The 24271-nt window shown below is 43.7% G+C and overlaps 1 protein-coding gene across 5 annotated transcripts in view; it reads left to right on the forward strand.

Moving 5' to 3' along the window:
• The window catches only part of ctbp2a (C-terminal binding protein 2a), a 72685-nt gene that overhangs the window by 17731 nt on the left and 30683 nt on the right, over nt 1-24271 (forward strand). For 3 of the 5 annotated variants that reach the window (XM_079559567.1, XM_079559564.1, XM_079559563.1), the window contains exon 2: nt 7436-7606. The exons of 1 other annotated variant lie outside the window; for it this stretch is intronic. In XM_079559567.1, the coding sequence (XP_079415693.1) occupies nt 7549-7606 (58 nt within the window). In that variant the 5' untranslated portion in view covers nt 7436-7548. Of the gene's footprint in view, nt 1-7435; nt 7607-19694; nt 21839-24271 lie in introns of those variants that run through there. One more of the 5 variants, XM_079559568.1, reaches the window with a different exon arrangement.

The raw sequence follows: 24271 nt of genomic DNA on the forward strand, positions 1-24271 counted from the left end.
TTTTGCACTATTAGTACCAGCCCAAACAAGATCTCATGGGCTGCCCGGCTTTCAAGTCCTTTTCAACGCAAAAAAGCGAGAGAGAAGAAAGATGCGCAGCAGAAAAAAGTGTGGGAAAGTCTTTCTACTTGTGGCATGTGAGAAAGAGAAGTTACAAATTCATAAGGGCTCAACCTGATGCAACAGCTGCAACAACGCACATGTTACGCTTGATGTGTTCTCAGGCCTGTCTGCAATTTAGAACAAAGTAAGACTCAAAGTTTGTTCTGGTGACTGACTTCTGGTCTTCATAATTTCCCAGTAAAATGCGGCAAAGAGATGTTTCACTTTGAAAATTGAGCTTTAGACTTTTTCCAAATTGGTGATAGTGTGACAAATTTGTTATGATTTAAGGAAAGAAATGTAAACCAGGCTTTGGCACAAATGTTGTTTTATCAGCTGCCCAATTACTCAAAGCCAATTCAGCATTTTTCATATCATTGAGTGCATCCTTTTCTCATAACGTGAGTCTCAAGTCCTGGACTCAGACTTGTGACTACTGGTGACTATGGTCTGGCCATTTTTGTTTCGCATGACTCGACTTGAGGTTCAGACCAGTGGACTCCGACTCAATGGATTCAGCTTTCATGAGAAAAATAAGAAAACTCTATGAGGGTCTTCAACTTGAACAGTCGTGACTCTACTACAACACTGGTATCGAGTATTACAGAAAAATTCAGGTAGGTAGGTAGACATTCACACCTTTGTCCAAGTTCAAGTCTGTCAGATGATGAAAACTGTTCATTTCTGTCCATCAAGTTGGCTTCTGTTGACATTTGCCGCAACGTGATCGAAAGCCATCTACTGCAGACTGTGTAAAAGCAGCCCATAACTCGTCTCCAGCTTTTTATTGCTTTCTTTTCCGATAAATGCGGCTGTCTAACTCCCTCTTACTTATTCTGAAACCTGAATGCCATTTGTGTTGTGTCTTTTTGACTCCAGCCTCCAGTATGTCTCTTAGGTCTTTGTTAAGTTACATAACAGTCCTTCATGTAACTCTCCTGAAGTGATTGTGTTCAGGGCAATGAAATAGCTCTACTTCTTCTCTGGCACCTCTCTGGACGAGCTCAAAGTTGTTGACTTTTCGACCTGTGCATGCCGTGAGTCTGTCTCTCTCAAATGGAGTGTATCCCCTTGTCACACGAGTCGGTCTCTGGAATTAATTTATGGAAATGAAGTCATGTATACCACAGATTGGGGGTTTGGGCTGAAATGGCGTGTGGAAGTGCTGAATAGTGGATTCTTGTTGTGAGCCAGTGGGGTTTGCAGTCCCTCGGAGACCACCAGAGAGGGTACGCACCAGAGCTGTCATGTCTGAACGCTTCCAGGTGTAAATTCTACCCTTCTATCAGACGTTCTCAAGGTACAGCATGTTTGCCGGTATATCAGGTACACAACGTGTAAATAGAAGGGTCAACAAGATGGCTTGGTGAGATAACAGTCAAGTGCAACAATGCGACTCGTCTTCCCCACATTTCATCCTATACTTCAGACAAAAGGTCCTTTTTACTGGACTATGATTGAGTTTGTTTGTGCCTTGACATATCAGCTGCTTACTTATGACATAATCACATGTTGCTTATTCATCAGCTGATTTTAAGGAGACATATCATGCAGAATCAAGTTTTATGAGCTAAAAACCATGTTACTACAATGTTCCCTCATCAAAAATATACCTGGAGTCGTAGTAGCACATCATTCACGCAGTTTTGTGTAATCCTGTTAAATTTAGCTGTTTCCACATATTTAAAACCCTTAAGCCAACATTATATCGGTTCTGAGCCATTCTGCACTCGAAGTTACGCCATGCTGAAGCTGTAAACCACACTGTCACGACACTGGAAGCTACTTTGGTTACACTTTATTTTCACAACCTTGATACATGGTACCTGCCTGATTTAGTACAATGTAATGTGTTATGTAACAATGTGTAATAGCTTGTACCTATGTAGTACATACACGTACTTAATGGAATAAGGCATAACCCTAAGAGTCTTATTATATTATGTACCTCTAAACTACAAATACATATTATTCCATTGTGTATGTAACCCATAGGTACAAGTTATTACACATTGTTACATAGCACATTACATTGTACTAAATATAGCAGGTACAATATATCAAGGTAGTGTAAAATAAAGTGCAACTGTTTTTAAATAAGTCATTCCAACAACAGCCTGCAGGAACTGCCCCATCCCTGTATTTATTCGTTATTATTTCATTCTTTCCAAATATAAAATATCAATGCTGAGGCACCCAAAACAATGCTCTTCGTGATATGTCCACTTTAAACAGATTTTGACCATCTGCAGTCCAACTCATTCCAGGTGTGCGAAAACAAAAATGCCCCCACGTTCCCAGAACTGAACTGTAGGCACATTTCATTTGCCTCTTTTATCTTGCGATGATTTTTATTGTTTTGCTTTTGTGCTGTTCTGTCGTTTTGTTAAAGCCACTGCTAACTTGTTGTTCGACAAACCACGATACATGGCTTTTAAGAACCGTGAGAAACTGGCATTCCTTATGCAAGTCTAGTTTTCCATCCCAAGACAGCAGGGGGTGTCTTTCTCACTTGGACTTCAAAAGTAATCTATTTGTAGAGAAACATAAACAAATCACAGTAAATGACAGGAGAGTTGACCCAATATTGTTATGACATTTATCTATCCTCGTCGTCACCTCATTTTATGTCATACTGTTGTCAATATTGTATGAAAACTAAGAAGGAAAACCATAAGAAAGCCACTCATCTTTACAGATGTGATAGTCTGTCCATTTGTTAAAGGGACAGTTTGTTCCATGTCACGCTCCATAACGTGCTAATGGATAGTTCCCCTCAAACACAACATAGGAACTGAACTGTTCTGCTGTAAATGTGGGGCAACAGTTATGCATTCATCATAGCTGACAGGCCCGAAGAAAAAACATTTTAGTTGCACTGAAGATATTCATCTTTCAATTTTTCTCTGGAAGGCTTTTGTCGTAAAATAAATAGGGGGGAAAAAAACAAAACATCATTGCATTTTGGTCACATCACATGCTTGGTCATGCCGATGTAATGGAGCTCAACAGTCCCGCCCACCGGAGGGTTCCAGAAGTAAAAAATGCCATTATATATTCCCACAGACTTTTCAATAAAAGGATATTAAGAGTTTAAAAGAATGATGGCGGCCGATTAGCTATGCGGTTACTCATGGATTTTAATTTTTTTTTTTTTTGTGAAATATGCACTGCGGTCATAAATGTGAACATAGCGGATTAGTCTCTGTTCACATTCTGTCATTTCTCATTGAAAACTTGGTTCCTAGTGATGAAAGTCCTCTATATGCACCTTTACTCTTTGTGTGCAACTTAATGCTTCTTCTCCTCTGACCTCTGTTTAAGCAGTGCTATCCTTTGTCACCTGTTGATGCCTGCTAAAGTTGTGATCATTTGTTTCAGTCTTTTAAATGGAATCGAAAACCTGTGAAGCATCCACAGAGGACTTGAGGAGTCCTACTTAAATCACCGTAACTTGCATACTCCTATCACTCTTCCCCGCCGCCGCCACCTGTGCACGCTGATGCGAGCGCGCTGCAGCACCCGAGGCAGTTATTGCTTATGTTCACCGAGTTGCCGCTGTACAGAACGCGGTCAGCGGCTCCCGTGACCTCCAGTGTTGGCAGGGAGATGCCCATGCACGTCTTTCTCCTCCGGTCTATTCATAGCTTTCTCCACAACCCCTTGCCTCTGCTGCTGTGACTCCCCCGCCTCTGACTGACTGCTTCCTGCCTTTCCCTCTTGCTCAATTTACTTCTCTTCCAACTCCCACATGTGGCTCGGCGCACTCTCTGGCAGCTATACGCTTACCTTTGCGGAGGAGGGGGCGGCGATGCCCGAGTCTCCGGCGCGGGTTAACTTAAAGACAAAAACAACGGGAGTGTTTTTGTCAGAACTGTGCAGTGATTTTCAGCCGAAGTTGAAACTGAACCCCGATGTGTTTTTCACTTGGAAGATTCACGGGGCGTTGCTGCCGGTGCCCTCTCCCAAAAAGCACGCAGCTGGGAAATTGCCTCAACAGCTGGGCAAATCGAAATGCAGCACCCATTCATCATTTGAGCCATATTGCCGCGCGTATACCTCCCACCTCCCAAAGCCCAGTGAGTCTAATTGTAGTTACAGCGCGCTTCTCGATGCATCATGATTTAAATAGTGGAGTGAGAGCGGCACTTGAGAGCGGAGACTAAATAAAGAAAGCGTTTGAACACAGTGGGAAGAGGCCAGTGCGCTCGCTGCGCTCTGCTGTAAAGGCTTATTGCAGCAGCAAAAAACGCCGGCTCAGTCAGGCTCAGAACGCACCGTTTGGATTTCCTCCAAACGCTTCATAAAATAAAGCTAATTTGACAGCGTATGACTGGGTGCTTTGTCATTGTGTAAACATTTAAGGGTCTACAATGCAGTATTTCAGCTTTGAGACTGATGTGATGAGACCTGATTATAATGAATCCTTAAACTAATAAAAAAAAAAAGACTTGGTTCTGCTTTCCCACTTTTATGTTAAAGTGATGGCCTGTAAGTTTGCAAAGTGAAGAGAGATAAGAGTGAAATTTGAAAGTAAACAATCAAATTTGTCCTCCCTTTAACCAGAAGGCCTGTCCTAGTTTGCAAAAGGAGGAGAAACTTTCAAAAGTAAAGGGTTAAGCTCCTCTGCCTCCCTCCTGATTGGCCGGTCCACAGGAATGCTCTTCTCATTGGTCAAAGTTGTATCCCGGGGATTCTGATTAGTTGTAGAAATCAGCAAAGCCTTTAGAAAATATATTGTTATTTAATATTACTTATGTTACGTCAAATTTCAAGCCCAATCAGTCAATTATTCACAATCTACTAAATTTGTATTTAAACTTACAGACTATCACTTTAAACGGAAAATGCAGACTCCCCGTGTGTGAAGTGTTTTCTGAGCTATTGTGAGGGAGACGCTCTCAAACGTTTAAGAAATCATTGTAGATTTGATGTTTTTGTTTGCGACGTTAAGGTAAGTACGTGATTTAAAGCTCAAAAAGTCCATTTAGAATAACGTGAGACCTTTACACACTGTGATATTTACCTCCAACTGCATCGTCGTGACCTTTTCCACTTGGTCAAATCTGTCGATTGCACTGATTCAGTAATAATCATGCTGTTAAGAAAATTCATGCCTGAGCAATATTAGTCTGTGTTACCTTTTTTCGCCATTAACCCGAAGTATCTGCGCAGCCGAAAGGAGCATCCCTTATTCATGGGAGAATTTGGCCCAAGTCTGTTGATACGATCTGAATTTCAGTGTTGAAAATGTATGAAAATGAATAATTCAGGCAGTGTGGGCCTGGAAAATCTGGCCAGTTATTACAATATATTAGCTATCACATAAACTCGCATTGTTGTGTAGCGAGTAGCATTCAGTGGGACATTTTCTTTCAATGGCATCAATTGATTGGTCAAATATTTTCGTCTCCGGGGAAATGATGATATTGATTTGTTTCCATCCATTGCCATCTCTCGTCATCTCTTACATTGTACGAGCGGCTTCAGTCCGAGGAGGATGATTTTTCCCTGTCTCTATCCCTTCCCTCCGCCCCCAAGCTCCCCCCCCCCTCCCTCCCTTTGTGTCTTCATTTTGCTGATCCAACCTCCCCTCTCCGCCTGCTGACTAACTGACCCACATTCCTCCCCAGTCAATGCGCGCGGCAGGCCCATATCTGTTTGTCATTGTGTCGCCTCGCACCTAAAGAGGCTGTGCATTCCTCCCTCCACCCCCCCCACAAAAAAAAAAAAATGCTGCTGCGGCCCTCAGGCGGCAGCAGGAACCAATTAGACGGCTGCCCCTTAGTCACTCGGCAACGCAAATGATTGGTAAAACGCCTCATTTGCTTTGCTGTTTAGTTTGTCTGCGTTTACTACACAGGGTTTGGATCGAGGGGGGGGGGGGGTAGAGATGACATATTTTCAGCTTGTTTTGATCAGCTCAGAGGGGGCGCTCCCTCTCGTGGACAGCGGCGTCTCTGCAGGGGTGGGTGACAGCTGTGACATGTCCAGATAGAGGGGAGGGGCGGAGGGGGGTCTCAGTTATTGAAGTAAATGGTCTTCACAGAAAACACCTGAGACGGCCGACTGGTCAGCCATTTTATCACTGCCAGGAGACTGTTATTGCTCCGTCAATAGAGACGCTGCTCTTTTGGATGTGGAGCGGGTGTCGTCCACACTTTGAAAAAGGCTAGACCTGCAGTGATAACGCGGACTTATCATTCTAAAGGATTTGTGGAATAAAAAAATCTCACAAGTTCACACATGAGAAATATGTCAAAGTAAAAGCATCAAATACATTTTTGTTGTGGGTTTCTTTGATTCTTCATCTCAACTTGAAGCCGGGATGCCTGCCTCTCTCCATTTACAAACCGTGAATGGATGAGGTAGTGGAGCAAACCGTTTGCCATGGCTGTGGCTGCAACTTGTCCTTCATAACTATTGATAAAAAAGCACCCTGGTCGGTTTCATTTATTTATTTTTATATACTATAAACTTTAGTGTCTGCTCTTCTGCAAGAAAATAAATTGCGTACACCAGCTTTAGTTTAAGCGTCTAGATGTACTTCCGCCTGTTTATCCCTATTTCTAGGCCTGTCACGATAAAATAATTAAAAGTTTGATGAATTGGGCCCAGAAAATAGCGTGAGAAATAGGGGTGGGCTTTATCGTATCGTTATTGCAATATAATTTTTTGATATCGTTGTAATTTTTTGTATTGTTGTGGACATGATAGCACACAGGGGGCAGGTGCTTAAAAAGTAAGATGAAATGAAGGATGTAAGCTGCTAAAGTAGGTCATATTTGCGAGGAAATATGAATGCCGTTAAAATAAAAATATATGTCTGAATTAATCTTCCCAATATGCATAAGGCTGTGATTGTGAAGTAATTTGTCCATTGTCAATTATATCGTCAAATATATCGTTATTGTGATAGGCCATGTCGCCCTGCCCTAGAGGGAAACAATATTATTGAAGCCAATAAAGCTTAAAAATAACAATAATGGTTTGATTGAACAGAACTTAAAATCTTAAAATATCCCACAATAAACGTGAAATACAATGAAATACAACTATTTAGGGGGAAAAATATAGTATTCCATTTAAAATATGTGACATAAAATGCGACAACTAAAGGTACAGACGATGCATTTTGAGCCCAAAAATGTATCGTTTATCTGTCATTTATTGAACGATAAGTCGGAAGAGTAATTACCAGCCCTACCTGTTTCTTATTGAGAAAAGGAATCTATTAATGAATTCCACACGTCTGTCTTTTAGTCGGAATGAACTGTGACATCTTGAAACGGACAAATCTCAAACTAAATCTAAATCGTGTTGTTGTTTTCAGGTGTAACACAGCATCCCTCTAAGTTGTTATCCTCTGAAGAACCATAGGACCAAAGGAGGAGCAGCGGTGGGCAGAAAGTCTCGAAAACCGAGGGCACCTACGCTCGCACCAGCATGGCTCTGGCCGACAAACACAAAGTGAAGCGCCAGCGGCTTGACCGGATCTGCGAAGGTACTAACCCCCCCCCCCCCCCCCCCCCCCCATCGGCTTTGATTTTGTTCGTTTGTCTTTTAAAGCCACACTGCGGAACGTTAGCAAACTAGACCACGGCAGTACTATTGTTACAGTTGTTATCAAAACTAAGCATTTGGAAGCGGCATCTCCGTGGTGACGAGATAGTGCCGTCCCGCCGGTTTTGGAAGTTTCGTTGATTGTCTGCATTTTAGTCCAGTTATGCAATAAAATGTTACGCGGCGTGGCTTTAACTAAACTGGCCCTGTTCCGAGACTCAAAGCTTTCTTTCTCCACCGAGCGAAAAGCCGCTGGGATCGTTTGCATAAGAGTGTGTTTTCGCTCGTGTGTCAAAAGGCGCCTCGGGACCAGCCATTGCTCCAAAGCGGCTCTTGGAAGTCTGTCTGCGAACGCGGAGGGAGAGACGTGGAAGCGTTTTGTAGGAGGCCGGGGCGGTTGGGGCTGACGGCCGAATAAAAGGGCGCACGTCGTCGTCTTCAGATTACTGCTGAGATGAAGTAGGGAGTGGGTAATAAACTGGAGCGCTCCTCAGAGTCCTGATTGATTACAACGCCATTGATTTGTGGCTGTGTTTGCGCTCCTCTCTGTTCGAAAGACAAGAGATGCAAGCAGAGATTTTCTTCTTTATTTCAAAGCAACGCCTGCCTGTCAAAGTCGGCGCTTAGAACTCATTTATATCCCATCAGTCATGCGAGTTTTCCATTTGTTTTCGCGTTGTCTTAACTTTGAATTGGGTCTTTCCTTGGATTTGATAAGACAATATCTGATGTAGCACAAGGATCAATGTTTAATCCGTCTTGGTTCAGAAGGATTTTGACTTTGCCCTTAACTTCAATATTAAGTTATGATGTCATGTGAACGCTGTGGACATCTCAGCGCGATGTTTTACAAGCAGTTTTTACAAAACACTAAGGGGATCTCTTATTTTTGGACTGCTCCTCCGCGGTGAAAGACAGAACGCACGCTCCAGCGGTTGTAAATCATTCGTGCGCCGTAAGCCCGCTTTGCTCAACAGCATCAGGTCCAGAAGATGACTCAATGTGTGATGTCATTATTGTTCAGAGCTTTCAGGAGGGATGGTCAGATCGCATGTGTAATGGCAAAAAAAAAAGTCACCTTCTGTCAATAAAAGTGTTGTACTTTTGACCCGTCGGAAAGCGCTTTTGATTTCCCCATAGATCTGACAGATCCCTTAGCATATTTCACTTCAGTTCTACGATTATGTCTACGATTATGTTTGTGACGACACCAAAGATGTCAGAATAGGCATAAAGTTGAACTACTTTTGCAGTAGTTTCCCTGTGATTACTTCTATTTCTGTGATCACTGGCACATTTGGTACCAGTACTGAGTTGTTTCATCATAAATAGACCCTTATTATTGGAACAACCTTGTGTGTCACCAAGAAAACATCTATAATTTTAATGAAATTATAGTCAAAGAAAGCTCTATTTAATTCCTTTACCTTTAGCTCTGCTTTCCTCCGCCGCATTTAAAATAAAACCTCATTTACACTGAATTAAAATAGCTTCCATTACCTTTGTTCAGTTCCAAGGAAAAACCTACTTGAGATCCAACATAAAAGCCCCTCGAATGGAGCCGTGATGCTGTGTGTTTCCAGCCTTCCGAATGAGAGCCACATGTGCAGTCAACGGCCACTCCAAACCTCCAGGATCGCTCGCTCCAAGAGATTTTTTTTATTTTTTTATCCACTCACGTCTCTCCGACAAAGAGGCCAGCGTGTTTAACATTCTTAGCTGTGTTTTCTCCTCTCCGTTTTGGCATTTATTGAAAGATTCCGCGGTGCGCTTTGCTCAACTTATCAACCATAAAGCAAATATAAGTAGAAGGATTTTTTTCCTCTCTCTCTCCGATAGGCACTGTTGCAGCTTTTAAAAATGTCTAGCGGGTGATTCATGTTGAGAGATAAAGACAGTGATTCATAGTGTCCTCACTGTTAAATCATACTCGGCCTGTGTATGCTCTCAGTCATCCAGGAATTACCCATCGGAGAAGAGTTTTTCAAATATCAAAGACAGAACAAGAATGACTGTTCTGACACATATTTCAAAATCTCTACTATAAAGCTAAGTCATGCTCAATATAATACAACTGCTGCTACTACTAACTGAAACTACGCCTACTACCATTTTGTCCACAATACTTTTCCCGGATTAAAACAAAGAAAGTACCACTGAGTAGATCAAGGGTGTCAAACTCATTTTGGGTCGCTGCCACATAGATTAGAGATTTTTTTTCCAATAAATGAATAATAATAAGCTGTGATTTGGTCAAAGCCCCAACTTGACTGTAGCTTCATTAATAACAACGTCTTACACTTGTATTGCACTTTACAAGCCTGTGTCACAAGTTCCTCAAAGTGCTACATAGAAGTCATTATTCATTCACTCCACACTCGGTGGTGGTAAGCTGTTATTGAAGCCACAGCAGTCCTGGGGCAGACTGTCCATTTACCAAGTGGCTATGTAATGTGTTGTTCATATCCTGAGCTCTTATTATGTCAGTGCCCTCTGCTGGACACGTGTGGAACTCTTTCCTTTTTTTAAATTGAATTGTGTGGCTGGAATGAGCATTCTGGTTATTCTTTTAAAATTCATAACTCTGCCCAGGAATGGGCTAGAGACTTACTTTTCCCCCCTACATACTCTGTAATTGATCCTCTACAGGGCAGGGGCCTGATTAAATCATCTCGTGGACCGGATCAGGCCCGCGGGCCGTATGTTTGACACCCCTGGATTAGATTTGAATTAACATTTACTACAAAGAGATGGCAAGATTGTTTTTCCTTGGTCCAGTCACCGCTGCTGTTCTTGAACATGTCCAGGGGAAGGTGATTCAGAATTGAACAACGACGCGAGTGAATCATGCTATTTTCACGGTAAGTTAAAATCTCCTCAGACAAATGAAACGCAGTGCGGCCCGCCGTGCGTCCGTAATGTCAAAAGCAGCCGGTATTATCTGTAAACAGTGCTGGGACTGAGGCGTGAAATAGAAATCAAAGTTGCTATCATGTGTATTGACAAAAACAAGGAGATGGGGGCGTGCTCTTTGATTGCGCTGTGGCGGAGAGAGGAGCTTTCCCTAATCTGCATTTATCTTCTCAGGATAACTGTGTCAATCCAATACTTGTCTCGCAGCGGAGTGCATTGATTACGTCTCCACTCGCCGCAATGAGTGGCCAGTGGAGCCGCGCCTGTCCGCCTAAACCCGGTTGGAAATGGCTGATCAAATGTGCCTGTTTACTCCCATCAAAAGGAGTCACGGTCCAGGAATGTGCATTTTGAGCGGAACGGCGACTGCGCCTCTGCTGAAGATAACTGATCCTCGGAGAAGATTATCTGTCCCTCGCTCTCTGTCCTCTCCCTTTCATCTCAGATTTTTGTGCGGACGGAAGACATCCAAGAGTGAAATCGTGAATCAATTACTCCCCAGTCACTTTGAAACCGCACTTTATTTGGTGTAAAAGTCAAGTCACACGCAGTCTGTTTCGCTGTGAAGTGGCACATCAAAATTTAGCGAGCAGTTTGAAAGTCCTAAAGGAATGTTTGCTTCATCCAGTCCATTGTTAGGAAACTTGTTGTCTGTTCGGACACTCCGTAAAAAGATCATGAAACAGCCAGGGAATAGTGTTTCTCGTATTTTTCTTGGCTGCAGTTTGGTGAATAATTGTAGGGGTGGTTCCAGCTTGTGGTGTTGTAATGTGAATATTGCCCACAAATCATTTTTATCATTAGCACCATTCAGTTTGATTTATTCTTTGCTTTTATTTTATTTATTTTTTGACAAAAGTCGAACCGTTCCACTTGGAACATCTAATTACACAGAATCATTTTTAGCTTTGTTAATTTCCTTGGAAAATCTACTGGAGTCTCCTCCAGGATCTGCTTTTGACTTCTGACCAACCTGTTTTGTCAGCAGAGCCATCATGGCTCTGCTGTTGTGATTTATTATAGAAATTGGACACATTACAGTCTCCTGGACATATTTGCATGAATACATCAGACATCCAAATATATATGGTTCGAGTGGTCCATCTGTAAAGTGGTTGGTGATGCGCCAGCTGAAGTGTAAGTGCAATAAGGGAACTGTGGTAAACATCTGTTGTGAGCATCAGTTCCTGTACTCTGTTATCCCCCCTTTTCTGTCTCTGTGTGTCCTTCTGTCTACTCCATCTGTGTACCCAGCATGCTTTTGGCTTGGGCAGAGGCACAATTTGATGGCAGTGCGGCTGAGCCAGTGCTAACTGACTGGTCCGGCAGAGGCGGAGGCGAGCGATGTGACAGCATGTTCCTGAATGTTGATTTACAAGTTGTAAATCTGTGCTTGGACGCAGACACCACAAGGTGGGGTAGTGGAATCTGTCACTGAGGATCAAATGCATCAGATGGCAAATGAAACCACTTTAGCACAGATCTGTACTGTACAAAATTTATTGGGCAAAGGCTCTACTTAATGTGACAATTTTTAATATTCAATGGGGATTTCACAAATTTACTGAACAATGTCATGCATTTAATTATTTTATGGAGACTTTAAGCCTAAGTCTTTGATAAGAAAGTATGGTTTGTGTAAAATTGCAGTCACTAAGATATGTACAATAGGTTCCCCTCTGTATATGTGCCTGAACCTCAGTCAGACTTTTTTTGGTTGAATACAGGGCAAATAAATAAGCTATAAGAGGATGAGAACATTCTAGTTCAGTTTACATTAAAGCTGCACAAAGCTGTGTCTTTTTGATTTTTTTTGTCAGGAGGTGTCAGCAGTGCCCCCTGCTCTGCTACTCCCCTATTTAGAACTAAGTTTACAGTGTAGAGCTGCCTCAGGTGCCTGCTTTGATCATAAGGAGGAAAAGACCTGACAGCTCCTGTAGATGTTGGATTGTTAAACAAACTGACATTTCATGAGGATTTCAGCTGCATCAGAGCAGGTCTGTCAGATGTTTGTTAGTTTATGATATTTTTGTAAACTCCTACCATAATGCTGAACTCTGTGTTAGCCTCGCTGTTTGCGACAGTGGCGCATTTAGCGATGCAATGTGTGAATACAACCATGCCGGTCCGACAAAACGGGACCGCTTACAGTAGCTTTAAACGACTTGTATAATGCAATCGACTTTTTTGAGCCATGTCTTTAAACCATGTTATAATGCTCCCTCGTCAAATACATACCTGAAGTAGTATTTTACATTCACGCAGTTGAGTAATCCTCGGGTAAACCGGTGTAATTTCTTCGGTGTCAGCACTTTGTTCTGTACTTCCTGGGTACAATAGCCATCCATCCATCCATCCATTTTCTTCCGCTTTATCCGGGGCCGGGTCGCGGGGGCAGCAGTCTCAGCGGCGATGCCCAAACTTCCCGATCCACACACACCTCCTCCAGCTGTTCTGGGGGGACCCCGAGGCGACACCAGGCCAGCTCGGAGACATAGTCCCACCACCGTGTCCTGGGTCTTCCACGAGGCCTTGTCCCACTAGGACATGCCTGGAACACCTCCCGCGGGAGGCGACCAGGAGGCATCCGGAACAGATGCCCTAGCCACCTCAGCTGGCTCCTTTCGACGTGAAGGAGCAGCGACTCTACTCCGAGCTCCTCCCGGGTAACTGAGCTCTTCACCCGATCTCGAAGGGTGCGCCCAGCCACCCTGCGAAGGAAACTCATTTCGGCCGCTTTTATTCGCAATCTTGTCCTTTCGGTCATTACCCAAATCTCATGACCATAGGTGAGGGTGGGAACGTAGATCGATCGGTAAATCGAGAGCTTTGCCCTCCGACTCAGCTCCCTCTTCACCACGACAGACCGATACAGCGACCGCATCACTGCTGACGCCGCACCGATCCGTCTGTCGATCTCACGCTCCATCCGTCCCTCACTCGTGAACAAGACCCCGAGATACTTGAACTCCTCCACTTGAGGTAAGGACTCCCCACCGACCTGTAGAGGGGAAACCACCTTTTTCCGGTGGAGAACCATGGCCTCAGATTTGGAGGTGCTGATCCCCATCCCAGCCGCTACACACTCGGCTGCAGACTGCCCCAGAGCGTGCTGAAGGTCCTGGTTCGTTGAAGCCATCAGAACAACATCATCCGCAAACAGCAGAGAGGGTACAATAGCGTCTTTGCCAAAACTGAAAATGGTCCTCCACATTCTTAAAGCCCATAAACCAACATTATATTGGTTCTGAGCCGTTCTGCTCAAAGTGTCTTTGTCCTGCCGTGCTGAAGCTGCAAACAAAAGGCTTATACTTGTATTGCGCTTTACAAGCCTGTGTTACCAAGTTTCTCAAAGCGCCACTCTGTAGTCATTATTCATTGACACCATACTCAGTGGTGGTGCTATTGTAGCCACAGCCACCCCAGGGGTAGACTGATGGAAGCGAGGCAACCACCAACCACTCTCACACTCTCATTCATTCTGGCCTATTGTACATGTTTTTAGTGGTAGGGAAACCGGAGTAGCCAGAGGAAACCTACGCAGACACTTGGGGACCATACAAACTCCACATAGAAAGGCCCCGTGCGGCCGAGGTCTAACCCAGGATAAGTTATTCACACTCCTGCCTGCAGGAGGAGCCCCAGGCAAAGTCTTCACCAGCTCTAGCGCCTGTATTTCATGATTCCAATTTAATTTTTACAGAGACACCATTTTATTATAGTTATAAAAAAATATATTAAGACCCAAGGCACTCTATTTTCTAGCCTCGTGCATGATTTTCCCACTTTAAAAAAAACGTTAAAACATTGGCTTTATTGAATGGGACAGCACCGGGCTAGTGTACAATGTGCAGTAGCCTTACATAAGGCGGTGTGGGTGCAACTGAAAGGTTTTGATTTATCAAATCACGTTCTGGCAAAATTTAACAGATTTCACAATCATGGGGAAAAGCTGATCCCATATTTTGTATTAACTTTGAAATCTTTGAAAACAAAATAAAGAAAAATCACAGCACATCAAAATGCTTTCTATTTTCAAAAAAGACTTTTTAAGGAGGTTGCTATTTAAAATCTTTTTAAATATTGAGTGCTGATTGTTAACATTGTAGTTCAGTGAGTGAAATGTATAACTCTCTCGGTGAAGACATTAAACAAGCTTCATAAAGCCCAGCTCTGTCCGAAACAAAATATTAAACCATTTTGTGGGCCAGGCCTTATGCCCTTCTGGGCTGGGGTAACCATAGAGCCAACTGGCATTATAAAATCTCTTTATCACCAAAACGTTAGCAGCTTCACATGCCACATCGAACTCAATTGTGGATTTTAAAAGACCCATTTAACAAATAGAAACCCCTCTACGTAAGATGCAGCACCAGTTTTCCATCTCTCCCTCTCCTGTAGTTGTGGTGTTGTGCTTTATCCTCTACCCTCCCCTTTTGCTCCATTGTCCCCCAGCCCAGCTCACTCTTTGGCACCCAGCGCTGGGATGAAGTCATCGGAGAGGAAAAACCAGAGATGTGTGTTGTTTTTGGAGGGAAGTCTGCTGTAGCACTCTGGCATGTCCACCATTATTATAATTTTTATGCTCTGAATGCTTTTAATTTCACTTTTGTCCATTTCCTGTATCTAGTGTCTGCAGTGGCTTATGTTTGTGTTGGCAGCGATTGGTCTGACTTGAGTTTTTGGTTGAGAAAAAATGAAAGAAAAACCACTGGCTTCTCTCAAATGCACTGTAAGTGTGTGGCTTATATTTAGGGTTTGCACATTTTACAGATATCGACGAAAAAGACAGTAAAAGCAAATGAAAATATTTTCATTTTAAATGTACAGTGCCATATTGAGACGAGGAGGACACACTTTTATGCCACCCGCTTCTATTTGACTGTCCATCCAGTGGCAATGGAAATGCTTTTAGAGCAAATAAGCCAACTGCGTACATTTTATCAGTTAAGTGTGCATTACAATTTATCTGACAGCATTATTCTCAGCAATGATGTGGCCATAGTAATCCCATTTCCAGCCGGAGCCTCCTGCCCCACGCACACGCATAAGCCAATGTGCATTTATCATTCAAATCATGCCTTCCCCAACAGACAGTTGTTTTTACTTCTCCCGCACTATTCTATTCCCATTGAACTAGCTGCGTGTCATTTTTATTCATGTATGCACGTCAGACCAAGGCTACGGCTTTGGAGGAGGCTTGCGAGTGCAGATGAAAAGGGACACTAACGAAGTGCCGCTGTCAATGCGCAGAGCTGGAGCGGGGTCAAAAGGGCCCAAGTGAGGAACCAGGACTGTAAAGCCCTGTGTGTTTCCCTGCTCTGTCTCATGGCTGCGTGTAAGTGACAACACCACTGAAATTGGCCCAGTGCGTGTGAAATCTACTGCTCTAGAATGCAGGCACGCATGTAGTACAGAGTTAAATAACTCACACTGGTGCCCATATAATACCCCCTTATACAGTGTCTACTGCAAAAGGTCAACAGTATTGTGTTTAGCTGACATTAGAAAAGCTTAAATGTGTTTTTTCAGAATTTTCAAATAGGGAATATTCTTCAAAACTGAAACTGAGCTAATTTTACTATCTCTTGGGGTTCAGCAAAGTCATATAAAGCCCACCTTAATCAAGTTATAGAAACGAGTGGCAAGGTAAATGTCAGGGCTCCCTGAGACCCTGTAGAAAATCCTTTGGACAGTCCAGCTTTTCCCTTTAATGGATCCAGACTGTGGGACTCTCTGCCCACTGACTTAAACCTGCATACTGACTTGAACAGCTTTAACAGAGGTCTGAAACAGTGGTTCAAGTCGAACCAGAGCCACACATATGGCAACACTGTATGAAATGTATATGGTTGACCTTTTTTTCATTTATAATACTGTATGTGACGCGTTTTGTTAAAGGAATAGGCCATTGTTTTTACATACTGAGATATGTTCTTACCTGAGCTTTGACGAGTTATTTAGGATTGCTATTCCTTTAAATTGTGTTAAAAATGTTGCAAATTAGCACTTTTACCATGACACTCACAACAATGCATCTGGTTTGTCCAATGCTTTTGTTATGTCCATATCAAATATATAAATACTTTTAGATTTTTGTTTTTTTTGACACAAAAGTTCTCAATGAAATGTATTTTTAAAAACAGCCGTAACAGTAAATGTATATCACCAAACCACAAATGTAAAAATAGTTGAAAAAGTAAAATTGGTTTTAAACAAAATCCCCAAATCCCATTTTTGCTGCATTTGCTTAGACCCTTTCGTCTCCTTTTCACGATGTTAGTTGTACAGAATGGCCCTTTTTGAGGATTATCCAAGATACTTTAATTCTATAACCAGTGTTCCATTCAGAGATCTATTAACACTTGAATAATGTACTTACACTCTATATGACCAATCCGTGTGTGCTTTTCTGAATTACCCGCTCCTCATTCGGCATTTGGTCGTTATACACTTCTGCTGCGCTGGTGTTATATTTGTTCAAAAATCCCCTGCTTAATTCCTAAATCCGCGCGTTAGAGTGAAACTGGCGCCGTGTGCATCGCCCAGCAAGTATGGCAAACCGGAGAAACGTCAGAACTGAAAAGTCGAAACATTGTTATAGTTGGAGGCACATGGAGCGCTGCAATTTGCTTTCCAGTCAGGATTAGACGCTACCAGAGAGCGCGCACCTCTGGCCTTCTGTTTGAGCTTGACTTTTAAGAGATTTCTGAGAGCCATCGCCTCCAGAGAGCTGAACTAGAACTAATGAGAAAGACAGGAAGAGGTTGGCCAAGTGGCAAGGGATCACATTTACTCGATAGACTGTTGCCCTTGAAATAGTCTTTATGAATATATATATATACATATTAGTTGAAAACGCACTTGTAATTCTAATTAGCTTCTCAGAGATATGCTTGAAAGACAGTCATATTGGCTCGGAAAGTGATACAATGTATGGATCTTTTCAAAATCCACCACTGTTGAGCGTGAATGACGAATGTGATTACAAAAAGTGGCACAAGTTTACCTTATTAATAAGATTGGGGCGACTTCAAAGATTCTTTCAGCTCAGACTTGATTAAATAATTCATCTTTATCAGTTTTTTTTTTTTTTGCATGCGCCTTCATCTCATCACCCATCCCATTTTAATTTTCTTTTATATGAAGTCAACTTGTGCTCCACTGAACCTCCCAAAAGCCTGTCATCGGCCCAGCTGAGCTGCTTTCATCAGATTTTTACCGTCACCTTGTGGGACTGCGCTGGTATTATTTCCCGTTTTGATCTTTGTCTGTTTTAACTATGATTTATAGCATTGACAACCTGTAGTTTGACAATAAACATTTTTATGCAATCTCGCCGTGCCGCAGTGCATTACCGGATATATTTTCTGATGTTGAACGCACATTCCCCAATTAGGTTTGAAGAGGAAAGGACACTTCCGCAGCTTACATGTGTTTTCATGCATTAGTAAACGGGGATCCACTACTCTGCTGAGATCAAGTTTTAACCACGAAGACATGAGTGAGGTTTGTAGCTACACCCTCAAATAGCCTTTTCTTGCATTAGACGTTCAAGAGTTTACAGGCTAATCTACTGTATTACTGTGTGTAATCCCTGCTAAATTTGGGATTACACACACACATGGATTTGTTTTGTTTTTTAATCACATTTTTGTCTTGGTTTACCTTTTTGTTAATTTATAGACATTTAAATGATCTATTTTTGCACTTGGGCACATTTTTCATAAAATCTGTTGAAATGCTATATTTCATTTATTTCTGCCTTTTTACTAGCAGACATGGAATAAGGCAATTTAGACACAAGGGTTGTAGGTTCTTATTTGGATTACAAGCAAACTCCTCCCCCTCCACAGAGCACTCAATCCAGATTATTGAACTCTTAAGAGAAGGGGATCAGGGTTTACAGAAAAAGGGGGAGGTACAGAGTTGAACCAATATCCTTAATATTTTCAAGTTTGTTCGATATAATATGAATTGATTATGTTTTACTGTGTGCGCATGCGTTCAAATGAATGACTTTTACAACGAGTAGCATGTACAGGTTGCATGTTTGGGTGAATCTGCCACAGGTCAGTGATCCAGGATTGTGAAGAGCGGGGCATCGGTGGCGAGCGCCTCAGAGCCATCAAGGACATTTCAGAGTAAGTTGGCCAGCAGTTACGTGGTGACTCTGCTGCGAGCATGAGGCCCGGAGGATTAGTGTTCAATCAGAGTGGATTTGATGTTTACTGACAGCGCATGGGACTTAGCTGAGAGAACTGTATTTCATTTGCATTCAATGAAGCCGACAGCCTTGCTCTGCCCGGCCTCCCCTCCCAGCTTGTAGAATCCAGAACTCTTGCCGTTGACGCACGCCATCAGGTAAGAGAGACAACAGTACAGAGCAAGGGTTTTGGGGGCTGGACTTAATTGTTGGCATCATCATAATCGCACTGACCACCACATCACCAGATCTGCCGGAATCTGGTTCATGTGACGTCACAGTGGGAGGTGGAATTAAACAGGCTTTATTTAGATGTAATCCTTCATAGCAATCGGCAGACAAGTAAAATGTCCCAGAGAAGGGAAAGATAAACCCCATTGGATTAGTCCGAGCCGGCCCATCCCAATTCCTAACTCAGCCTATCCCCATCCTCTTTCCCCCGCCTCTCTTGTTTTATTCGATGTGTTAACATTTGGTGGCTATCTCGTACGTTCTTCTGGTGCTGTGTTCAACGTAGTAGCTGGACGACTTTGGCTGTGATCTGTGTCGGCAAGGGGTGTCCTCTTTCCTCCTGGACAACAACAACCAGCATGACCAAAGATTAATTATTCAACAACTGCCTGCCGAGAGAGAGTCACCTGATACTGTGGTCTTACAATATTACAACCTTCTCAGGGGTAACAATAGACCAGTTTTATTCAGTTGTGTGCATTCCTCTTTTGAAGTTTTCTTTTTTTAATCGGACCAAAAAAACTTGCTTAACTTTTACTTGACTACGTTTTTCTTGGGCTCTACTTGAAGTTCTTTCTTTTTGTTTTTCTTTTTTGCCAATGCTTGTCGCCAACAAACAATTGCCTCTCGGTCGCTCCCACAGTTGGGACACTTTAGGGGGGAATGAGGGTCAGTGGGACAGGACTGCTGAGAGCGTATACGAGCACCAGGCAAGAGTAGCTGGTCGACGGAGTTCTCTGTCCTACGGAGAAGGAGGTGGGTGGTACGAACCTCCTCCAGGGGTGCGTCCTCCTGACCTGGATTCGAAACGTGATCCATATTACCAAGACCCATCGTACGGACAGGTTTACTCGGACCCACGGGGGCTGAGGAAGGGCTCTGTACCTGATCTCAACAACTACGAAAGGGCACCCATGGCTCATAGAGGATCTATTTCTCATCAGGACTACTATCCCCATGACCCGGCCATGACACCGCGCCCCCCAGAAGGCTACTACAGACCGGAACACCATCCACCACCTCCCCATCCTCTCAGTAGGTCTGGCTCACAATATGGCGTGACTCCAGGTGCTCGTACCGGGTGGGACCATGGGCCGGGCGGAAGAACAGGACCCCAGGGCCCGCCATCGCCTCTTCCCCCTCCACCGCCACCAACTGCTCATGAGTTGAACCGCGCTGCCAAAATGGGGCCTGACGGACAACAGCGCATACCGTCACGGGCTCCATCACCTGCCCATTATGCTTTGGATCACGCCTCTCCACGCTATGCAGGTGAGCCTCCCCCTGTGACCGGACAGGTATATACTGATATAAACGGGCGACCACTGGATCCTCAGCAGCAGTCAGCCACCTGTTTAGTAGTAGACCCTTCCAGTCAGGGTATCGTTGTGAGACAGGAAACTGCTGCGCCTTATAATGTTCAACAACAGCAGCAAATTCAGCAACAACTCCAACAACAGCAACAACTGCAGCAACAACAGCAGATCCAGCAACAACAGATCCAACAACAACAGATCCAGCAGCAGCAAATTCAGCAACAACTGCAGCAACAACAGCAGATACAACAGCAGCAAGTCCAACAACAACAGTTACAGCAACAGCAGCTTCAACAGCAAATTCAACAAGATCAAATGCAGCAACATCTGCAGCAGCCCCTCCCTGCTGCAGTCATAGTGCCCATAGCTGACCCTAATCTTCCTTTGGCCGCTCCTATTCCTGCTGCACCTGTCCTAGTGCAGGCTGCAGGGGTTTTGCCCACTCCACCTGCTCCTATCCACACTACCCCAGCACCTCCTCTCCCTGTTACATCTCTGCCTGCTCCTGTCGCTGCACCAGCCCCGACTGCCCCACAGACTCCCCTTCTAGTTGACCCCAAGAAACCTGCAGACCCTGAGTTTCTGGCTTTGTTACGTAATGAGGGCCTTTCAGAAAGCGCCATCTCTTCGCTAATCCAACAAGGCTTTGACTCTACCAGCATGCTCGCAGTCATGGAGGAGAATGATGTTCGTACTGTAGCGCCTAACCTTGGCCAGGCACGTGTACTGTCAAGGGTTGTCCAAAATTGCAAGCGACCCATTGAAGTGTCACCAGCACACCCTCAGATGCCAATGCGAGGGCGATCCAATAGCTTTAGCCATCGCTCTGATATATATAACCAGCAGCATCATCCACCGCACCCTCCACAAACGCTGACTGTAGATCCACAGTTTGTGCCGCCACAAACTCCTGGTCCCATGCAAAGTATGACCCCAAGATTTGGAGATACAGTGGGCCGGAGGCCCAGCAGTGCCCCCTCCCAGCACCTACTGGAGGCATCAGGTTTTCCTGGACAGCCCCCTCGTTCCCCTGGGCCATATGTGGGAGCTATGATGCCTGTTCAGTCAAGACCAATGTCTGCATACACTTCAGGGGTCCCTGGAATGCCCATGCAAGGTATGCAGATTATGCCTCAGCAAATGTCTGGGTCAATGCCTGCCATTGCAGGATCGATGCATCAGCTGTCATCCATGCCCCAGCAAATGCCCATTTCAATGCCCGCTTTATCACAGCCACCACAACAAGTACCAAAAGCTTACTCTACAAATTACACTGTGCCCATGGAACTGATGAAGAGAGACAGGAGCCTACTGCCAATGTCGCCTATGCACAGCCCGCACCCAAGTCCTCAGATGATGCGTAAAGGTGGAGGTGCCGTCCCAGACAATGCCCTCATCCCAATGGGCATCCCTGGTCAAAGCCAAAGTACTGGACTTGCTAATCAGAAGCTCAGTAGACGGACAGGTCCTCCAGTCATCGTGTCCACTATGGCATCTCCAGATACAAGTTAGTCATTTATTTTCATTTTATGTTACCTTGTAGTACATTTTATTTTTCCCTTTGGCAGTTTTAAGTGAGACAGTTTTAACCCTTTGCCTATAAGACGCTTTATTCTCCACTTGTTGTTGAACAGTAGTTTGTTGTGGTTTGATTAGATTAGATTACTAAAACTAGTAAAACAAGATGTGTATTTCTTTTTGTTGCACAGGATTATGAAAAAAGAAGAGCATTTCTTTCTTGAAAATATGAATAAAGGTAGAATGCACTGATCGCATCTCAGACAGCCCTGTCAGACTGGTACACATGAGAATATACTTTCAGAATTTATTTTGCTAAGCTGCTTTGCCCACTCCATTCCACCACCCCCAGCCCCTGGCATGAGAATCATGTATTATTTGATTGTGATAATAAATCACAAGGTACAACATGAAGAGTGTTGGACTATTTTGGGGAAAAAAAATGTTTTTATAGGGCCAGAAAGTGCCAAAACTCTCCTTTTTTCCAAATCTAATGAAGTATGTTTAACACAAATGTGTTAAATTAAATATTTAATTGACATGGCAAAAATGAGACAGTTGCCTATTTCAGCATCCATTAGCAGTGCTATAGACTTGCAGTATTGCTGTCCATATCAAATCAAATTGTGATGCTGATGTGTTTGTATCATTTTCTCTGTGCTGTAATGAGAAGAGAGGATTTTAATCCTTTAGATCCTCCATTTCCACTGCTGCGCTAATCCACACATTCTCTGATTCTGTTAGAGCAGTCTACCGGCTCATTGTGAGCTCACCTGGTCTTATAGTAAAAGTAATAGTCGCACTGGGAACAAATCGTTTAACTGGGGTGGTTTTGTTCTCATCCCTTTGATTTTCAAGCCCAGGAGAGCCATGAATGAGCCCTATTGCCTGGCTGTCAAAACAGGCTGCTCAGTGCACAGATGGACACATGCTTGAGAAGGCGTTCTTCAAGTCTGCCACATACACTTGGAGCACATTGTTAATACACACTGTCAGCAGGGTAGACTTCATTTGCATGTGGCTGACATTTGTAGCTTTGGTAATTTCATCTGTTAATGGACACAGCAGCGAGGCTGCTCTGAAAGCATGTTCCTAAATTGTATGTTGCTAGGCAACATGCTTTTGGATGGTTATTGGTGGCAGTTTGCTCCTGGTTAAGGGCTGGTCTATTGTCACACAACACAGCAAATTACAAATAACAGTAGAGCTTGTGCACTTGATTAAAAAGTGAACCTTATTCCTGCCACACTTTATTTTGTGTAAATCTCAACATGTAACATTGTGAGAACAGTGTGCCATTTAGTTTTCTTCAGTAAAAGTACCTGGAACAAGTTAGTCCTTCATTGTGCTTGTAATATGTCACATGACATTATCAGTTCATTAGTTTCCCTAACACACATAGCACCGCTAACATGTTTGTGTGAACACATGCGTTCGTCTCGTTTGCACCCGCAGTGACGCCCTGTCTTTTATGACTTACCAGGAGTCTCCCTTCCCCCCACACTCCATGACAGCCTCCTGCTCACTTCCTGCAGTCACTTGGCCCTTGTCCCACTCTGGCAGTGGACCCTTGCCAGTGAAGGTCAGCTCCACTCTGCGTGACACACTAGCCGTCATCTTGTTCCTGGGCCAGGCCCTGGTCTGACAGTGGGGGAGGGTCTGCCATATTAGTCCTGGAGATGGATACAGATTATGTATTAACTGTGTGCAGGTCAGAGCTGTGGGCAGTTGTTGCACTGAGTGAGGATTAAGAGGAAAGGCAGCGTTTGAGTATGGGACAGTGATTGCTCGTTGTCGGACGGGGGAAGGGTAAAGGGCACTTTGACAGCTGTCAGTCAACCGTGAAGTTAGCGTAGAGATAAAGCTGTGTAGCTAAAAGATTTTTGGTATATTTTGGCCTGAAGCAGACAGTTAAAGGTCATTTTGATATGCTAGCGTGGCTTTCCCGGCTTGTTTGTCCGGTAGTTTTTCACTTTCCAAACCAAGTGGACAGCTTAGCAATGTCACAACCTTGAGTTCTTCACTAAACAGTAAAATGAGGACGTGCCCTGTTGAATGGCATCATCCTAATTGAGGCGTTTAACATTTAAACCTCTCCTGTCAGCCTTTATAATTCAGTTTTGTTTACTTCATTGTATCAAAGATGCAGCCGGTATTTATTTGCACAAAAATGTGTGTGCTGTTTGCTTTGCTGTTGGCAGGTGGCTGTGGCCGTGTCGTTTCTGGAAGCGTGCAGAGTTTCTCCCCACACCAGATGTTGTTCTTAATCTCAGCCAGTGCCTCCTCTCAAATGAATATATGAAACATCCCACTGCCTCTTGGTCTCTGCTCGGTTCAAATCTATTCACATCATGACTTCTCATTCTCTTTTATCTCGCCGTTTCTCTTTGTCTTAAATCATGCCACTGTTGCTTTGTTTCCC

Source organism: Gobius niger (assembly GCF_951799975.1).
Source record: "Gobius niger genome assembly, chromosome: 7".
NCBI lineage: Eukaryota > Metazoa > Chordata > Actinopteri > Gobiiformes > Gobiidae > Gobius > Gobius niger.